The 20,017-nt window shown below is 45.2% G+C and overlaps 2 protein-coding genes across 2 annotated transcripts in view; one reads left to right on the top strand and one right to left on the bottom strand.

Moving 5' to 3' along the window:
- Positions 1-5,768, bottom strand: part of T265_00390 (hypothetical protein) — a gene marked incomplete at both ends in the record, with an annotated part of 18,646 nt that extends 12,878 nt beyond the window's left edge. Inside the window, 2 exons of the mRNA XM_009164135.1 lie at positions 3,092-3,125; positions 5,619-5,768. Coding sequence (XP_009162399.1) covers positions 3,092-3,125; positions 5,619-5,768 — 184 coding nt within the window. The remainder of the gene's footprint in view (positions 1-3,091; positions 3,126-5,618) is intronic.
- Positions 346-4,056, top strand: T265_00389 (hypothetical protein; the record flags this gene model as incomplete). Its single annotated transcript, XM_009164134.1, has 3 exons — positions 346-476; positions 2,668-2,917; positions 3,988-4,056. The coding sequence occupies 3 exons, from the start codon at positions 346-348 to the stop codon at positions 4,054-4,056; spliced, it is 450 nt and encodes a 149-aa protein (XP_009162398.1).
- Positions 5,769-20,017: the final 14,249 nt, after the last annotated feature.

Genomic DNA, 20,017 nt, shown 5'->3' with positions numbered 1-20,017 from the left:
CGAATGGTCACAATTCTCGATTTGGATGATCTCTCTTGTCATCGGGGACACATTGACCAGGTTGAGTTCAATACCAGAGGTCAGTCTGTTAACGGCACTCCTGCTGTTTCAAATACTAATGAGTCCTTTGTAGATGATCTTATGATATCTCAACAAAACGTATCGGAAGAACACAACCTGTGAAGAGTCTGAAGTTTCCATTCCGAGAAGATCCGAAAGATTGCAGTCAAAACACCACTGAACTATAAACATCCACACGCTCATTCAAGGTGTGGCGGATGTGATGAACATGACTGATACTCTATTCATTGCTCTATTCATTATTCTGTTGTTTTATTTTTCCATATGCTGTGCACATTCGCCAATTCGAATACATACGTGCTGGTTGTTACGCTTCGCTTAATTCTGGATTTCCAGCTCGTCTGGTTATACCGATATACGTACGAAACTCAATTCTCACATGTGGGTAAATCGCGGTGAGCGAAAATAAGGAGGGCAGCCTGGGAGTTGTAGCTGCAGCATATCGCGTCGACGGTAAGTTTCAAAGATACTGTAGGGGTAGGTGATATTCAAGGACGACCGACCACAAATGCACTGACCCAAATCTTCCACCGACACTGACACAAGTCCGCATAAATTCTGGCTTGATTCATCTTGACGTTGAAATTTGTCTGTTGGTAGCCTTTGCTGTAACATTCACAAACTCCTATTGCTGCGGATCCCTTCAGTCACCTTTTCGGTGCAGGCTTTTCAGTCACATTTTATAATATATCGAAGACAACGGTACGAAAGTGGAAAACTGCGGGCCCCTCAGTTAAAATATGCCCAAGTGGACTCGTTTTGATATTGACTTAGGTTCGGTGTCTGTTTTCATTCACTGAGGAAATAGGTATCCGTTAGAATTCGTAAGTCCATGGGTAGTCACCGTTAGTGTGGCTGAGGGATCGTGATGAATGTGCGTCACTGGATGAGTTAGCTGGCTGAAGTTTGTGGTGGTACGCTGGGTGATTTAAAACGCAACCACGACCTTCAGCACAACCGTTTCCCGCAACTACCACTTGGTGGCCAGGTTTTATACATTATATATATAATATAATATATTTCATTTAATAAGTATATTACATTATACTCATGTATTATATATTATGTATCATGCCATATATATTAATATACATATATTATATATTATTATATATCGCTACATTATAACACAACATATAACAATAATATGTAATGTCATATATAAATATATACATATATTATATCGGGGAGCGACACCGGGTCTCGCGACAAAGGTGGGTGACGAAAGCTAGCGGAGTGATCAGATGACGGGCGAATGATTGCCGCTGAATGACTGTGTGCAGTCGGGTTGGAAAGTGTGGAACCAACTGAAATGTCACATTTACAGAAACTTTGGATTAAACCCACACGTGTCTAACAAACCTCCTGAAATTACACAATTCTTTTTAGTCACATAGTACTCCTATGTATGTACATTGCACCAAATCCCTCACGACATTTTCCCACAAATCAAATATACATATTGTCATATACTATAAGATATTTGAAATCGAGTACGCAATACTTTTCATTGACTTTACATTTATTTGATCAATGAATTTCCAAGACAGTCACGAAAATAAAATTCGGTGTGTAAAATGAAAACAGTTCACTTCAGCATTACTTGTAGGCCAGTAGCCGTATGCATAGTCAAAATGTTTGNGAGCGGTGCTGTAGTACCTGTTGCAATTGTAGAGTATAAACCGAGTATGATGCAATCAACCGGGTGAGTCGTTTATTTGATATAGAATCAGTACATGTTCAGCAAAAGGTTCAAGGGGGCAGTTTCAGTCGGCACTGAATTATAATAATACTAGGGAAATAAAGAAATTTGCGTGTCTCAGTAACATACATCCCGACAAAACGTGCACGGTTCGCTCACAAACCACAAAACCGGACCAGCAAAATCATTCCAAGCAAATCGATAGGGAAATCTGGTTGGTTTAAGCAAATAGAACATTTACAAGTGCAAAGCCGTGTAGTGACATTCCACTTAGAAACTATGATCCACTATTGGCAACCACGAGGAGATACGTGATACGATGCGCGCAGCATAAAGCAGAAATGAGATTTTTGGATGGCGCAGAGAAAGCGACGCGTCATAATGAGATGTAATTCATGTGACCTCCGACCCCCAATTGGCACTTATTTTCGTATCGATATAGTTTCGTGATAACTTGCGTCAGATGATGAATCTCGACATACTCAAAAAATACATCTCGAATTGAAGAAACGAGTCAGAGCCCGATGAACGGCTTTAACAGGCTAGGGATACGTAGTATGTCTATTTTTCTGAACGAACCACCAAAGGGATATATTGAATGGCCTGCATAACCACTCCGTTCGTTTGTAGCGGCATCCTCAAATAAATCCAGCGAATTGGTATGCGGTCAAAAACCCGGAGAGTGACAAATTGCTTGGGGACCACAACAGTTGAATTAAGTTCCACAGTCTTGATTCATAAGAGATTCATGGGATTCATTAATAGCAGACTACCCACACGATTTTTTTGAGACAAAAAAGTCATGCACGACGTTGAAACTTTCGGCCCATGCGACTCACCTAAATTCAACGTGTCGTCCTGCCAAAATATCTATCGATCTTAAGAATGTCGGGCAGCTCGAAATATGAGACTAATTTGGAAAATCAGCACTCAAAATCAAGTACAGATTTGGACGAACCAGAGACACTGCGGAATCTTTTTCACTCGAGCCACAAGCTTTGTCGTTTGACTGCTTCGCGATTGGTCAGCAAGGCAGCAACGTTGCAAGAAGGGGAACCCAAAGTAGAGGCGCCGTTTTCTAATGGCCTTGATGAATTAACCACTGCAGACCGTTGTGACTGTCTGGAGTTCGTGGTATGTCTATTTAAGTTGCGTCACTGCAATGTGAACCAAACCAGACCAAAGTCATTTCAAGGGATTTTCCTTTTGCCCCGACATCAGCGATGCACTGTGCGTTGACAACCTTCCTCCAAAATGGACCAATCAACATCCAAATTAATGAATTTCTGATTGCGTGGGGTTACTTACCTGCATTCAAATCTGAAAGAAGACCCACGTGCTGCTGATAGATTACAAAATGAGGATGCAAGCTGCCTTTTTACTCAGTGTAACGTATTTAGCCTAACCATGTGGTGCGGATTCAATTGTTCCTAATTCGAGTTCCGAGCCGCATTTTCGAATTCGACACGCAACTGGCCAAATAGGAAATTTTGTGTTAACTTTCACTTCAGTGCATTAAGCAAACGGTGCTGAGCTGGGAAATCCGCTAGTCATCGACTCTCGGTAAAAACTGCACAGGAATTCAATTTGTCCAGGTCCGTCGGTACTCCTAAAAAGTGCTCTAATTTGCGGGTGCCATCGTGGTGCCGAAATCTAGATGTTTACAAGTGTTGACTATAGGCCAGTGGTCAGCTAAACGGGCAGATATATAATCCAAAATTTTTCCTTTCATTAACGGTCGAAGTTAACGCGCTAAAATTATGGCTACCCAAACTTACCATCTCCGTGGATCAATGGTGCCACCGTCTTTTGCATGCGCAATCGCGGACGTCAAACAAATCCCACGGGTTCTGATCTTGCTACTTGTCAACAGGCATTTATTTCATACCTCTTGCGTCTCGTAATCGACTTACCGCTAATTATTTCCCACAAAAATCTTTGCAGCCGCTGGGTTTATGGCTAGTAGAGGTCAAGCTGTGGTCGGTGTCCTGGTGCCAGCTAAAATTCACCGAGTTAATTTTTGAAGTTGGGTTTGCGTATGGTACGAATTAATCGCTCGCCTTAATTGCTACTTACCCATACTGTTGCTAGAAAGCAGTTTTCAACAAGACCTAGCTGATTGTTGAACAAGGGCTCTAGTAAGAAAATTTTCAAGCTCAGGACACACATTCACTAGACAAAATTTTTTTCATTTCGGGTAGCAGCTGCGTGGAATGACCTCCCTTCGACGGTTGTACATGCTCCTTCTAGAACCCAATTTAAAGCACTATTAGACATTTATTTATGCGAATCCTCGCACTGGCAGGTATACTGCCCCGCCTTGAGAATATAAAGAGCACTGCTACACCCTTTTTTCACTTGTGCCTTTCAGGTGAACGACAGTCACTGACCGACAAGAAAAAAACCGACCGGGAAACTCCTAAATTTGAAGCACTATTAGACATTTATTTATGCGAATCCTCGCACTGGCAGGTATACTGCCCCGCCTTGAGAATATAAAGAGCACTGCTACACCCTTTTTTCACTTGTGCCTTTCAGGTGAACGACAGTCACTGACCGACAAGAAAAAAACCGACCGGGAAACTTGGGCAAAAGCCTCGATCCTGTGTATCAATCCGTGAACACGTGAATTCCGCGATAATTAAATCATGGGCCACAAACCCGGAGGCGGACTTAGCAACCATTCAGTCATGAGAGCGACCAAGTTCCCATAAGTCTACACAGCGATCCCCTACTTGTGGGATCAGATTTATTAGTCTGGCTGTTTCCTGCGTCTAAGCGAATGTCCGCTGAAAAATTCCTCGTCTGAATGTGGCCTTGTAGCCTTCAGAAAATGCACAGAATCCAGGTCTCACTGTATCCCGCGAAAACTGACAATATCATATTGTTGAATAACAGTCTTCGCTACAAATTACCGGCGAACTCTCTCCTACCACAACGTCCGGATGTTATTGGACGTTTCCAAACTCCATTTCTTGAGTCACTATGCCCAGGCAGTGTTCTACTAGGCAGGTATCATCACGGCCTGCCAGGGATTTACGGACATCTGCACTTCGAGCTTGGCTAACGCGTGCTAATTCACGAAACAGGACCGAGAAACCCTATTTCTAGTATCACTGTACTATTGCAAGGATAATAATGCACACATTTAGCAAACCTCAACAGATTCCCCTCCGCAGATACCGTAGGAGTTACAAAATAGGTTTACAGAACTACCAGCCTGAGAGTTACATCGTCGTTCACCTCGCCACAAAATCAATATCCTTACAGGGAAACAGGTGTCGACGGCGAGTGACGACAAATCGTAACGTCGAACCGAAATCCGTGGAGGTTATAAAAATAATTCATCAAAACAAGGGGAATTTCAGTTCCTCTTACCAGGTGGAATAAGTATGGGAATTAATTATCACATATGATGGGGAACGGGGGCACATTGTTGATAAACTGTTTTCTTCAGTATACGTTTGATAGTTATACCAGGTAATTGAAGACCTTTTTCGAATTAAAGCCTCAGAAGCTGTCACCTAAATTCTCAAGAGCTTTCCTCCTGGTTATTTACGATCCCAAATTAAAATTTCATCTTCAAGCCCAACAGAACCTTTCCAAAGGCTAGTTTATTCTATCAGATTTATTAAGCCCTTCAGTGGTTGACAGAATACCTAGCATAACCGCTCAGTACTTCTTGCTGTCAGTAAACATTCCACCCGTTAGCTGAGAAAAACACCAGTCTTTCAAATGGCGAAACCCGCCAGACTTGCCGCACTAGTGAATCATGCATTAGATTTTTGCAGTTTACTCACCGGTTCCTCTTGTCAAGCTGTACGCAGCTCCTTACCCGGAAATACTTTCTGCGTCGGACTCCGTTTTGCAGCATTAATTGACGGTTGGCTCCAGAGTTAGCATGGGGGAGCTGAACTATCTGTACGAAAGAAGCATCTCTGTGGTCAGCGACAAGACGGGTTTGGTGTGCATCATGGTCATCCATCCGTCACGGATATTAGGGATAGACTCGACTGCATATCCGTCACGGCAGAGGATTCCGCTGGCCGGCAATACTGGCCTGGTCTTCCTCGACAATAACATAAGTGTGATATATATTGTATAGCCTTCAGGCTTGGTCATCAGGCGATCTCTTTGCACATGTGCTGCCCGCGTAAAAACGTAGATGCCGCTCATGATCAGAGTGGCCGGTTTATCACCCAATTAAACGCTCAATCGAAAGGGTAAAATATCCCATCGCCAGATATAAAGGCTTCGGTGGTTATTTGAAAACAACAGAGTAGTTTGTTTCAACGGAGTACAAACCAGCTTTGACGGAAGCACGGGTCCGATACGAAAGCTTTACAAGCTTAATCCGTTTCAAAGGTATACCTTGCCGAATCTTAATGCCATATCTGAGAGGATAACGGCGTAAAGAATGCTAAACAACACGTTAGGGAGACCCATTATACACTGATCGAAATCACCGTGGGTATTTCATGTGTTTTCATGGGGAAAAATCGATACTTTTTATCCATGTGTCAGTCACAAAAAGCCAAACGTGGTCAGCAATTCGTGACTCTCTATCACGGCCTCCAATCATAAAGTTACTAAACGCATAGGAAGGAGCGTGGTGACTTTGCACACTTCATCGGGAATGGGACCAGTAGCAGGTAGAAATATGATTAAGAGTTCCAGAAACGACATCCGTTGTGTCCATTAGCCTACAAACTGCATGAGCTGACCAGTCACATCGCGCTCCTCCATTACCCCAATACGACCATTAACCGCTAGTGCACAAAGACTGACCCTTTACATAGATGATATGATCCTCCACATGTCGTCCGTTAGGGCGCGCAAAAGGTGCATGAAAATGTTCTGATATGGCCAGACCGTAGTACACACAACGTACGATATGAAAATGCAACCTACTGAAACACGGATGCTGGTCTTGCACAGGTATAACACTCTAAGACGTTGCAAAATGAACGATTCAAATCTAGCCCGGGTACTTCATAAATCAGGAACTACCCCCATTTATTTGCTGGTTCCATGGGGCATCTATCATGCTTGTGCGAACCAGTCCATGCTTTCTCCTGGATCACGCGCCCGCTCCTCAAATTTACGGAGGGGCACTGGATATTTTCCTGGATCGGTAAACGTGATATTTGTTTCACGGACTCAAAATGTTTTGTTTTCCTGAGGACACTGGTACTTCCTGATTGCTTCGGGGAATAACAAAATTTTGTGAGCTGCAGAAATATGATTGTGGATTAGGATGATTTTTGGTTAGAGCACATATGCAACAAAATGCAACATTTTGGCGCAAGGTCTTCTATTCTGTTCGCAACTATCTTGCATCCGAGAGTACTTTGCGGATAATGGCTGCTGTTTGTGTGTAGACCCGATTTACCTTGAGCAAAATGAGTCTTCTGGACCTTGCAATTCTGTCGCTTAGAGATTATCGATAGCACTAGTCCACTCTAAGTGAATTAACGCGTTTTGAGCAAAACAATTTTTGCTGCGCCTACTCCAATGAAGCTCGTGCACCCTGTGAAATTCAGTAGTGTTGGCCCGTGTCGGCTTTGTTGTTCCATCACTCGCCGCTCTTCGAGGAAGGAGGCACAGCTTCAAACGTGCTAAAATTATGCTGACCTGAGGACTTAGTTGGATTTTTTATTCGGAGGTGAATTTCACTCAAGCATTTTTTATCTTCCCAAAGCTGGATATGCAAATTCCGTTTCCGGTAATTAAAAGAAATTGGAACAGAAAATCGGTTGAGTATTTGCTCGGGTCTCCACACTCCACACTTACTCTGTGTGTACCCCTCTCGGTGTTAGTTATTTTTCAGCGCTGTCACCCAGGTTCTCTCTGGAGTGCCGCTGAATGGAGATTTGTTAAACCCAACAACTCTTAGTGACGGGACCCAAGACGCGAGGAGCCAAACTCGGGCCACTCAATATTGTTTCTGCTTAGGAGTTTAGCTCCTAATAATTTATTCAGAGGGATGACTGAAGGCAGCCACGCTATTTATGTCAAGCGGCAAAGTAGCACAAATGTATAGACGTCTCAGCAGAGAAAAATGCTTGCTTATCGCAGACTTCAGGCTATGCCTTCTGTGAAGACGGCTGCGGAATTTGTTGGCCATCACCAGACAGCAATAGCCCGGGGGAAATCAATGGCCTGGAACTGACGCCGGTGTCCAATGTCCTCTTGAGTAAGTGGCATGACTCGCAAGCTTCGGCTTGAACATCGGCTCTACTTGGTCTGTTTCAAAGACAGCTGACCGAGGAAATATAAGGCTTGGAAAAATGGCACCACGGAGTCAATAAATGTCACCATACCAGAAATTTCTAAAGATAGTGTCTAGACCGGCAGAAATTAAACGCAGCTAGAAAGGACTGAGTGGAACTTCGACCACCAGTAGCCCGTAAGGAAAACTGCATCGCATACGTTCACGATTGCTGCAGCATGCATAGGTCCAGTCAATATGCATCTGAGAACGATGCACGCATTCAGAATCCGCATGGGGTGGTGCTGAATGTTGATCAGGGAAGGCTTCGAGTTTTTATACATCGATTAGCTAATATCGAGCCGGCACAGGTGTTGTTCCCCACAAACGACCATCTTTGATTGGGAGATCCACAACGATAATTGCTGACATGTTCGCCGAGCTTGGCAAAAGCTACCTGATCAACAACCGATAAACTCACCCCAGCTACCAATATTTCAGCACATTACCAATAAATGGATATAAATTTACATTCCGGCTAAAAATCACCGGGGAAACATTTCCCGTTACTAGAGCCCCTGTTCACGAAACTGTTGAATCCAGTGGTGGCGGTAACGATAGCCGTTGTGGACTATGATAACAGTTTTGTGGTTGCCAGGCTCAGCCGCACTGTGAAACACACATGATGATTAATTTCTGGCATTCCGAAAAGGCGGTTTTTAAAGCGAGAGTCCATGAAATCCACACTGATCAGGAATTGGAGCCGTTCCAGGCCGACTGGGAAACCTGATGGAGGTAACAAACAAAGGGGGAGGACACCACGACCAAATGATTCTTCTGTTTGTCGATAATAGCAGGGGTACACGAAGGTTCCTGCTCAATTGCGACTAGGCAAAATGGCGGAAGCGTGGTCAACTATGGAAAGTATAAGAATTCTAGAGACGTACTGCTGGAGATAGACGAGCATGAAAGAAAAATTCAATGACTGGCGTTTTTTGCAGAAATCCCAAAACTCACAGAATGCATCGAACATTTAGATCAAGTTAAAAAGCTATCTGACGTGCGTGAAGAGACGGTATTCCGGAAGTGTAGGCACCCTCTGGACGGGCCATTGACTACTGGTACTCAGTACACACGGGAACATTCTGCTATATCCAATCAGAGGTCGGGTTTATGTTGGGCCGCAAGTGGCCCAATTCTCTGACCAATTGGTCGCTAATTAGGCTTAATGGCCGTTGCAGTGTCAAGGCCGTGTTTGGTTCAGGGTTCGTCTAATTGTTGGATTTGTACCAACGTCGAAGAAACCACCGAAAAGGGACTTTGCGTACGTCAGTAACACAAGGAAAGATACGTACTGGCGTCTCGTGAAGTGTGTTGATGCCAGACGTGGTCCATCCAAGGATCCTGAAGAAACGTCGTTCACGCCGGCAAAGCATTTCTTCCTGGTGATTCTTCAATCGCTTGGAAAGAAGTGATTGTCACTGGTGGCAGACTATCTCCCAGCAGTAATAGACCTAGTAGCCCCACTATCGTACCCTGCAAGGTGATGGAATGTATTCTGAAGCGGGTCATCCTGAATCATCCTGCTGTCAATAACTTGATATCCCCAGTTCATCACTGATTCATTCCAAACCGTTCTTGCGTGGCGTACACACTCGTATTTATGGACAGTTTCACTCATGCTAAGGACGTGGGACTCATGTCAGATGCCATATTTCTGAAAAGCATTCGACAAACCCGAGTCTTACAGGATTCAAGGGGAAATTCAGCGGTAGATTGGGTCGTTCCTATCAGACGGATCTTTCCGAGTGAAATTAAGCTCGACCTACACTTGGAATTCCTCAAGAATCAGTTTTGGAACCACTACGTCAACGAACTTCCAGATGTTCTTTCAAGTCCATGTCTACTTTCTGCGGACAAATTGAAATTTCGTATTTCAAATATCAATGCTCTCCAAATGGATGTAGACGCTGCAAAACAGTGGTCGTTGGACTGGCAACTTCCTCTGAATATGAAACGTGCGTCCGTATATCATTCGTAAGGGACGCCTTTGTCGAGTGTGGTAAGATAAGATCAGAAGACATCACGAGGATAGGTGCCAAGAAGGATTTGGGTATCTGGCTCTCTTCAAATATGTTTTTTTCCTAACCGTGAGAAATCGGCCCAAAAGACGTTCGTCCTACGGATGATTCGGCGCACCTTCTCCCGCATCACTCGCATGGTCTTCCAAATATTCAATGGGGCTTACGTCAGACCGGTTCTTGAATATGCCAGCCATATCGTCTATTCAGTGCACAAGAAGGACGTAGTCCTTATCAGTTCTGTCCAACGTGCTCCTACAAAAATGGTTGCTAGCCCTAAATCCGTAGACTACGAAACGCGTCCCTCGGTAGTTGACCTCTTCCCCCTGGACTATCGTCGCCTCTGAGGAGACCTAATATTTACTTAAGCCCTGTTCGAACAAGGTTTGGTCGACAGGTTTTTAACCGTTGACCGTGCAAACAGATAGAGGGGACATGGTAAGAAGATTTTCAGGCCCAGTAAGCACACTTTTATTAGGCAAAATTTTCTCATTTCGGGTAGCTGCTGTGTGGAATAACCTCCCTCCAACGGTTGTCCACGCTCTATCTAGTATCCAGTTCAGAGCACTATTATGCGCTTTTTATGCAACTCCTCGCGTGACAAGCTTACTATCCCGCGCTGAGAACTTAACGAGCAGTGCTACACTTTTTCGCTTATGCTCCTCAGGTAAACGACAGGAACAAAACCGACCCGTGAAACTTAGGCGAGAGCCTCGAACTTGTGTACCAATCCGTGATTCCGTGACTAACTTCCACAGAGTGAACTGCATTACCTTAAAAGTAGAACAGTTGCTACGATCTTTTGCTCTTTGCAGAAGCATTCAGGCATCATTGTCAACACCGATGTTGCTGTCTTTGACAATGTTGATGACGTTGCGTTCTTTTGCGCTCAGCAAGAATTGGATGCATTTCTATGCCTAAATAGACTACATAGACTTGCCGGACATGAGTTCGTAAGTGGCAGCTTGTGAAGCTTGGTTTGAAATGAGGGAATGTCGCATATTGCTGCACATAATGTTTAGTGACCTCATTAAGTCCTGCGACTGGGTAGATCCCACGGAATCGCTACCATTATGTCAATAGGCCGGAATCATTGGGTCGTGATACAGGTGGTTGGATTGAGTTTTCCACAACGGATGTGGGCAGTACTAGTCAACGGCGTCCACTATTGGCTTGTTTTGGACCCAAGACGTACCATTGTTGGGGTTTCGGAGGAGCTGTTCTTGGACTCATGCTATCCACAGTGTATCTAGACTCGTTACTAGGTAGGCTCCACCCGCGACGATTTAAATTTACGGATGAAGACAGGCTCCACTGAGGACGAGTTGGAACCACAGTGATCCCAACGGGCTGGCCTACTGTTGTCAAGGGTTCAGACTGACCAGAAACGACATAAAATCCACACTCATAAGATTGGGTGCATGGGCGGAACTGATATCTATGGTGTTGTGGGAAGACTATCTCAGTGGTGTGGACGGCATGAGGACTGGTTGCGCCTATGCGCGCTAGCCGCATTCACTCACTGCTTCAACGACAATGATGGATTTATGACACTGGATACTTGTGAGTACACCACAAACATGGAGTCCTAATCTGTTCAGCTTGTTAAACTTGACTTTCATATGGCCAGAGACGGACGCCGCCTAGTTTGCATACACGGGAGGCGAGTATCATCAGCGAGAGCGTGTTTAAAGGTTGGGCAACTATAACGCCGTGACTATCCCTCGAGCAACGCTGTCAAGTGGTGAGGCCTGATTATAGATGCCATGCTTAATTTGCTGTTCATGCTCAAGGTCGTTAAACAAGAACGATATCCGGAGGTGCTGGATTTGTTTCCACTCACAAGTTCTCCCATGTCTACCGATTCCTTAGAAAAATGGCCAGGAGATGGAAATAAATCCCACCAATTATACTCGAGAATATGACAATAGACCAATCCAACTCTATAGGATCAGCATATTGTCGAACTCACTGGGGCAGTATCTATAATGGAGCCTCATCGTTCGCGACATCCCGAATACTGAGAAGGGATAAGCTTGGAAACCAGTTGCGTGTCCTGTATCAGTCAGAGTCAAGCGTGCAGAGTTGCAGGCATGCCAGAAACTTCGAGAGGATAGTCGGACTGCAAGTAGCCCTCTTAAATGCTTCGACTTGGCTGATCCATCATGGTTGAAAGTACGGGATGTTCACTTCGACTGACTTGCTCGCTGCACGGCCAAGCGTACGGCAGTGAAGCATCGGTGTTGAACGCTGATGTCATGCTGTCGATGATGGTGACGACCAAGCGCGTTTTGTGACCACGTTACGAATTCGTCGATGCCGTTCGAAACCAGGAACGCTTCTAAAATATATCGGCGTTTACCACACTGAAGACGCCTCAGATCGTCTGCCTGCGGAGACAATATTTCTGGGCTGTACAACGCAGCCCTTAATGTAGTGTGGTGCACACAACTTCAGACCGGACGATTTGTTCTTTTGATGCCACGGGCAAACCTGATCCGCCCCTTCGAGATTAGTGTATTCCATCAGGCATATTTCTGTCGCAGCAGGTATAACTATATGGGTATGTAGGACTCGTCACAATCTCGTGTGTTTCCTTTAATTGAAAAGAGCATGTTTGAAGCGCAGCTTTGAAACTTGCAAGTGCGGCATATACCCAACGGTTACACTACGGTGGTCATCGCTTGTGCTTTGTCTTCTTGGTTGTCAGATATCAGGATGATGTCGTCTGCGTACTCCGGATCGACAGGTCCTCACCAGCAGCGATTTGAGCATCCGGGTTTTGAAGACCCTCCAGCATTCATCTTTACTTCGTTGGTGACGAAGTTGAATAAAGGTGGAGAGCTTTGGTATATTTGCCGGACCTCATATACGGGAAGCCATTGGAAGGATCCTTATATACCCTTCAAGACATCCGATAATGTCCACGAGTTTTTTTAGCGAGTGTGATTAGGAGGTTTGACCGATCCACAATCGAAGAAACCTTTGAAGTTGGGGAACATCAGGATTTTGGATCGTCCGTACGCATGGCACTGCTCTAACCTGACGGAGTGTGAAGATATGTTCCATGCATCCCTTACTCGATCCCAATCCGATTGGGCCTCAAGGGTCAAGGTTTCGTGTGCTGCTTCAGGGTGACGAATAATTAGTGATACCTGAAGCGTTGCTACACTGGCAGGCACAGTGAGACCTCTGCCTACGATACTCGAAGGGAGCTTTGTTATCGACTCCCTCCAATTGTCTGGGACGGTTTGATTCTTTAATAGACGTAAGTCGGTTAGGCAGACACTCAATAAGGACTTCAACACCGCTTTTTATCAGAGCAGGCCGAATTTCGTCGGAACCAAATGCTCCGTGACGCCTAAGTAGGGATATGCATTAGAACACAGGCTGAATAAGATTCCATGTTCACAATGCTTGCCTCTTTCAAAGGCCCACATTTTGTATAGGAAGCAACACGTAGCCAACTGTGTTTGCTTGGCGTGTCCTGCCGAGCGGTTTAAACGTTATTTGCTGGATATCAGAGCCGCTGTGGTTCATGATGGTTTCGGCGACAACAAACTTCCACGCTCCCGTCGTACTGATCAAGCGGAAGGACCTGCACATATCTGCTGCACCTTTTGCTTCCAATTTTCGAATTGGATGCACCCAGTATCCCGGTCTGTGCGGACACGGTCTTCGCTTGTTTCTGGTAAAACGTCGAGAGATTATGGTTGCGACTGAAGAGTACTTGTTGGGTAACCTGCAAAATTGCAATCCTATCGAAGATCCAATATCTGGAGAAAGTTGGCGGGGTCGTACCCCAGATGGAAGTTTCTGCACCATGTACATCTCTGAATATTCCTTTCTAGTGATTGTCAACATCCGACATCAGATCAGCAGGTGGTCATTGGAGTCGGTTCTGTCTGATTTCTAGGTCTACGAGTTTCCCGGCGGTTAAGCGATGCTTGCGCTAATTTGGAGAGCGCAAACGTTTATTGTTTGTATCAACATACCACTCGACGGACTGCAATTATGAAAATTAGGGCGGTTTTTTCATCAAGACTTGCCACGGGGCGAGATGGCCTAAGTGGTTAGAGCGCGAATTTACTGACCGGAAGTTCCGTGGTTGGAATCCGACCTCCGCCTCTCGACTTCCCCTGTCTAGGCTTGGGCAACCTGGCAGTATCCCAGCTCTCGTGCTTCCTTCGGGTGGCATGGCAGCTAGGCACCGAAAGGGTGCTACAGCTGAACGCTTCTTCAGAGTCAAGCGAACAACACCGTGCAGAAGAGGAAATCATTTTCTGGTGAAATAATTGCTGACCGCAGTGATGACCATTGTGATAAGCGATTGAAAAGGAACGGAGACCGGTTTAGATAATGAAGAGACCAAGCACCAGGCTTGAATGTATCCTTCTATTCTTGAGAGAACCCGAAGGATCCGTAATCTGATCCGGCCTCAAGTACTCCGTATTGGTTAAAAAGGGGTGCCAGTACCCTCTGGTGTAATATGCACTGGATGAGGACATATCGACTGGTCTGCGTTACTGAAGGGTTTCTGCCAACTTCTTAGGAGGGCAAAAGCAAACCGGTTACTTCATATGTGTAGTATCCGCTGGAACCCGAATAAGCAAGGTAACCGACCGCTGTTGGCCGGCGACCTGACGGATAGCGCCATAGTTAAGTGACCATGTATAATGGTGGAGAGACCACATTCAGACCTGATTACAAGTTCACCATATGAACCAACAGGATCTCCTCCTCCAAGATGGGACACGACCTTTTTGTCACATCCAAGGAAGAAACGATAGTCAGACAAAGAGCGAATTAAAACAACGAAGTGTATCGAGGAGAAAACTAAACTGGACGGTGCTCGTACCATGGTGGACAAAAAGATGGCCGGGTGAAGGGACTGGATTCCCCCCGTCGGACCTGTGCGTCGTTTCCTTCTGCTTTAATCGAACGGACAGACAGCCGAATACTGGTATGCTGGTTTGGCTGGATTTCACTCGATGGTAGACTAGCTCTTCGATGTGAGAGTTGAGGTCCGGTGGACAGTAGCACCTTCCCATACTTCCAGAAACGGTCGCTTTCCCAATCTGAAAAGTTCTTTCACTCCAGGGGATCGGCGTTGTCCTTATTCACCCTATAGAAACTGCGCGAGCTCGTGTGGGTGCGTACAGTTATGCATTAAGCTTCTGTCTGAGTCAACTGGTGTAATAAAAAAGCTCCCGATCTAAAGCCGTAATCTTGTCTTGGTGATGTGTTGCGAGAATCGAGTAGTTCCAGGACGCTTCTGTCTGACTGGTGTAATAAAAAAGCTCCCGATCTAAAGCCGTAATCTTGTCTTGGTGATGTGTTGCGAGAATCGAGTAGTTCCAGGACGGGATTAGAAAGGAGACAGAATAGGAAGACGTAATGTACGCTTTAATCGTCTAATAACTGTAGCACATGAGCTGAAAATAGAGTGAGAATCACGAGTTAATGGGTTATGGAAAGGTATGGGTTATATAGTCATGACATTCTCCCCGCCTTGGAATAAGTGTGTACTTTGTGGAGAAAGAATGTAAAAAATAAAAGGCTGTAATAGTTACATGGAGTCGTTTACGCCTCTCTGTTGCGTAGATTATATGGGTGAGTGCGCTGTTGTCGGATAAGAATGTCCAAGTGATTTCCTGGATCTGCACTAGAATGGGATGGCGAGGCATCGTTAATAGGCAAGAGTTCAGTTTCTGAGCAACCACGGTGGATTGTTGGTGTTGTGTGAGGCTCCCCTTGTTCGGCGATATGTATTGGTTCCTGTTCTGTGTCGGATGTCATGTCGTTGCCTTTGGGAGCCAAGCGGCGCAAGGATACGGTTTCGTGTTTGCCATCTGGACGAACTATGTGGGCGTACTGTTGATTACAAGAGACGAGTTCCACTTCCTCTACCAGAGGGTCATATTTAGAGACTAGATCATTGCGTTTTAAAAGGATTGGCCCGGGGACAGTAAGCCAGGTAGGTAGGGAGGCACCGTTGGCTGATCGTCGTGTGAACGGCATAAAACGTTCGTGTGGGGTACAGTTGATACTAGTACATAACAGGGATCTGATACAGTGAAGAGCATCAAGGAGGACAGCCTCCCAATGTGTGACAGGCAAGCCGCGCGATTTTAGAGCCAGGCAGATGGTCTTCCAAAGGGTACCATTAAGTCGTTCAACCTGACCATTACATTGTGGATTATATGCAGCGGTGTGACTACTGGCAACGCCTTTATCGAACAAAAATTGTTTGAGTTCAGTTGATATGAATGCAGAACCGCGATCTGAGTGAATATAAGCAGGCATACCAAACAGTGAAAACAGTTGACTCAAACAACGAATTACAGTGGAAGAGGACGTATCGGCGCAGGGATAAGCAAAAGGGAATCGAGAATACTCGTCAACGATTGTTAAGAGGTACTTATTACGAGTGTTTGAGGGAAGTGGGCCTTTAAAGTCGATACTAAGGCGTTCGAACGGTTGTGTGGCTTTGATAAGCTGGCCACGAAAGGTGTCACAAAATTTTGGTTTGAGCTCGGAGCAAGTGGAACAGTTGGACACCACACGTCGGATATCGCTGACTGAAAAAGGAAGATTCTTAGAACGAACAAAATGTGCAAATCTCGTGACCCCGGGATGGCATAATATGTTGTGAAGCTCTTCAAGTTTTTCCGTCCCAGTAATGTTGGCACAAAGGTTACGAGATAGGGTATCAGCAACGCGGTTATCTGTTCCAGGTCTATAGACGACGTCGTAGTTGTACCCTGCCAACTCGATTTTCCACCGTTCAATCTTGTCGTTCTTTATTTTACTTTTCTGTTGGTTCCCATACATAAAGGCTACCGAACGTTGATCCGTAATCAATTTAAAATGTCTCCCGAGGAGATAGTGGCGCCATTTGCGGATCGCTTCAACTATAGCATATGCTTCTTTTTCAACAGCAGAATGATTTTTCTCGCTTGCAGTCAAGGTTCTGGAGAAAAAGGCGACCGGCCGGCTACCCTGGCTCAGGGATGCACCAATAGCGATGTCGGACGCATCAGTTTCAACAACGAGAGGAATATTGTAGTCGACAGTAACTACCATCGCATTTTCTAGTTCGTGTTTAAGGTTCTCAAATGCTGTTCGGGCATTCTCCGGGAGCGGAAATATTTTGTTTTTAACCAATGGATGAATTTTGTCAGAGAACGCCGGTATCCACTGTGAATAGTAGGCAAACAAACCAACGGCTCTTTGCTGCGATTTCCCGTTCTCTGGAAGTGGGAGTTCTCTTATGGGGCGCATGCGTTCTGGGTCAGGTCTTATAATACCTTTGGAGACCTTGTAACCTAAGAGAGTAATCTCTTCAGTTGCGAAGCTGCTTTTCGTATCGTTCAAAGTAATATTGTATGTTTTTGCGACATCGAGAAAATGCCTAAGATTACGGTCATGTTCATCTCTCGTTTTGCCGCATATAGTGACGTTATCGATATAAGCGAATGTGTCTTTTACCTGTTCGGCTTTGATTATATTGTTCAGCGTTCGCTGAAAACACGCGACCCCGTTTGTCACTCCAAAAGGAATGCGCCGAAACTGGTATAGGTTCCCCCCAGCTTCGAACGCTGTGAATGGCTTGTCTGACTCGATTATTGGAACCTGATGATATGCACTCTGGAGATCCAGTGTGCTGTAGACGGTGTAGCGTGCGATGGTTTCAATCATTTGGTCGAGCCTTGGTAAAGGATAAGCGTCAAGGTAGGTGAAGCGATTGATTGTCTGGCTGTAGTCTATCACCATGCGTCTCTTGTGATTTGCATTGCGGGTAACGAGCACTTGTGCTCTCCACGGAGAATTTGATGGTTCGATTATGCCATCGGTAAGCATTTGGTCTACTTCCGTTTGTATGAATTGTTCATCTTCCGGTGTATGACGACGAGATTTTGTGGCGATCGGTTTGTAATTTGGAGCAAGATTGGTGAATAAGGATGGAGATTCCAGTTTTGCGGATGTTACGCCACATACAGTTAGGGTACCCCGTTGACCACCGAATGGAATTTCGACTTTATCATGTAACCCCAGAAAGTCATGTCCGAGAAGGACGTCTGCACAAAGGTTCGGTAATACACAAAGTCTGAAACGTTCGTATATAGCATCCTTGTACTGAATGGACACAAGGCAATAACCTTTGGTGGAACATGAATGTATCGTCGACGCCATTGTTATCACAGAGTCGTACGGAAATAGCTCCCAGTTATGAGTTTGCAGGATTGATGAAGAAACGAAACTTCTGGAGCTGCCGGTATCAATGAGAGCTCGGACAACAACGCCGTTGACCAAAATATCTGTTGTAGTTTTGGATAGGCAATTGGGAGCAGCAGCACAAAATAGCGAGGAGATTGAGGAGTCTTGAGCTGAACCCGCGTGATATTTCGAGGCTTTGGACCTACAGACACGTTGAAAATGTCCAATTTTTCCACAACTCTTGCACACTGATTCTTTAGCGGGACACTTATAACGAGGGTGCTTGGGGTTGCCACAAAAGTAACATGTTTGTTGTGTAGCGGCCGAAACTGTTGTTTCGGAATTAACAATGGGTAAAGGAGTAGATACCGAACAAGTAACGGGTTGTCTGTATACGTATGATTGTGACTGTTTTTGTGCAAGTTCGAGAGCTCGCGCGGCTTCATGGGCTTTGTCAAGGTCCAATTCATGCCACGTTAGCAGTTTCTCCCGAATGGTATTCGACTGCAATCCGGTTATCAGAGCATCCCGAACTGCTTCGTTTGTATGTTCCACAGCAGATACTGCTTTGAATTCACAGTCTTTAGCAAGCGATTTCAGTTTTTGAACGAATTGATCGACATCTTGACCAGGTTCTTGTTTGTATGTGGCTAAAAGATGGCGTGCATACAAGATATTTTTCGGGCGGATGTAAAGTTTTTCCAACAAGGTTATCTCAGAATCGTAGTCGCTGCATTCTGCAATGAAGTCATACACTGTATGGTTGATGTGACGAATGAGAGTTTCCAATTTATTTAGACCTTCGGGTTTGATTGAGTTAATGTAAGCTTTGAAAGTACGGAACCAATGAGTCCATCGTTTCATGCCATCTGATGAGTGAGGATCGGCATCAAAAACCGTAGGTAGGAGAATATGATCCATTTCGTTTTTATTAGACGATTAAATTGTTGCGAGAGTCGAGTAGTTCCAGGACGGGATTAGAAAGGGGACAGAATAGGAAGACGTAATGTACGCTTTAATCGTCTAATAACCGTAGTACATGAGCTGAAAATAGAGTGAGAATCACGAGTTAATGGGTTATGCAAAGGTATGGGTTATATAGTCATGACATGATGTGGCTTCTGTGCTGCAATGATGATGCTGTTTATACTGAATGGAACTCAGTTCCTAGAGGTTGAACGATGACAGGAAGAACAACGGGGAGCAGCCCGACGAAGAACAACAGGCAGCCGTACTACGAGCAATCGTGTTACGAGGCAATGTGGAGGTAAAGTCAGATTGTTCTCTGCGATAAGAATGTGAAGGCGGTAAGGCGACCAACATACCCATAATTGTGGAAGCAGCGATGCTGCCTTCCCCCGAAGAAGGACGGGTTAGAAAAGGTCGGCCATAAAAACTGCACACTCCGACCGCCCAACAACATCATCATCATGATTGTCAGCTGTAATAACCGCGTAATCGTCGTACAGTGGTTGTAGCTGCCACAGTTTCGTTCACCAATGGTTTTTTTGGAAGGGGTAGTAGGTAGCTTCACATTGCAGGCGAGAGCTGATAAATTGGTGCATAAATCCATCATAGTTAGTGGGCTGTCATGTGCGAGGGGGGTTGGAAAAGGAGCTATGCACTGCGAGGGGGGTAAAGGAGCTATGCACTGAAGGCAATAGCTTGGATGCACGAGCGCCATTGAGGGCGCGACTGGGCCATGTCTGACAATGTCTGTCT

The sequence above is a fragment of the Opisthorchis viverrini genome (assembly GCF_000715545.1).
Source record: "Opisthorchis viverrini unplaced genomic scaffold opera_v5_3, whole genome shotgun sequence".
In the NCBI taxonomy this organism is placed as follows: Eukaryota; Metazoa; Platyhelminthes; class Trematoda; order Opisthorchiida; family Opisthorchiidae; genus Opisthorchis; species Opisthorchis viverrini.
The sequence above is the reverse complement of the archived record's forward strand: the minus strand, read 5'-3'. Positions and strand labels throughout refer to the sequence as shown.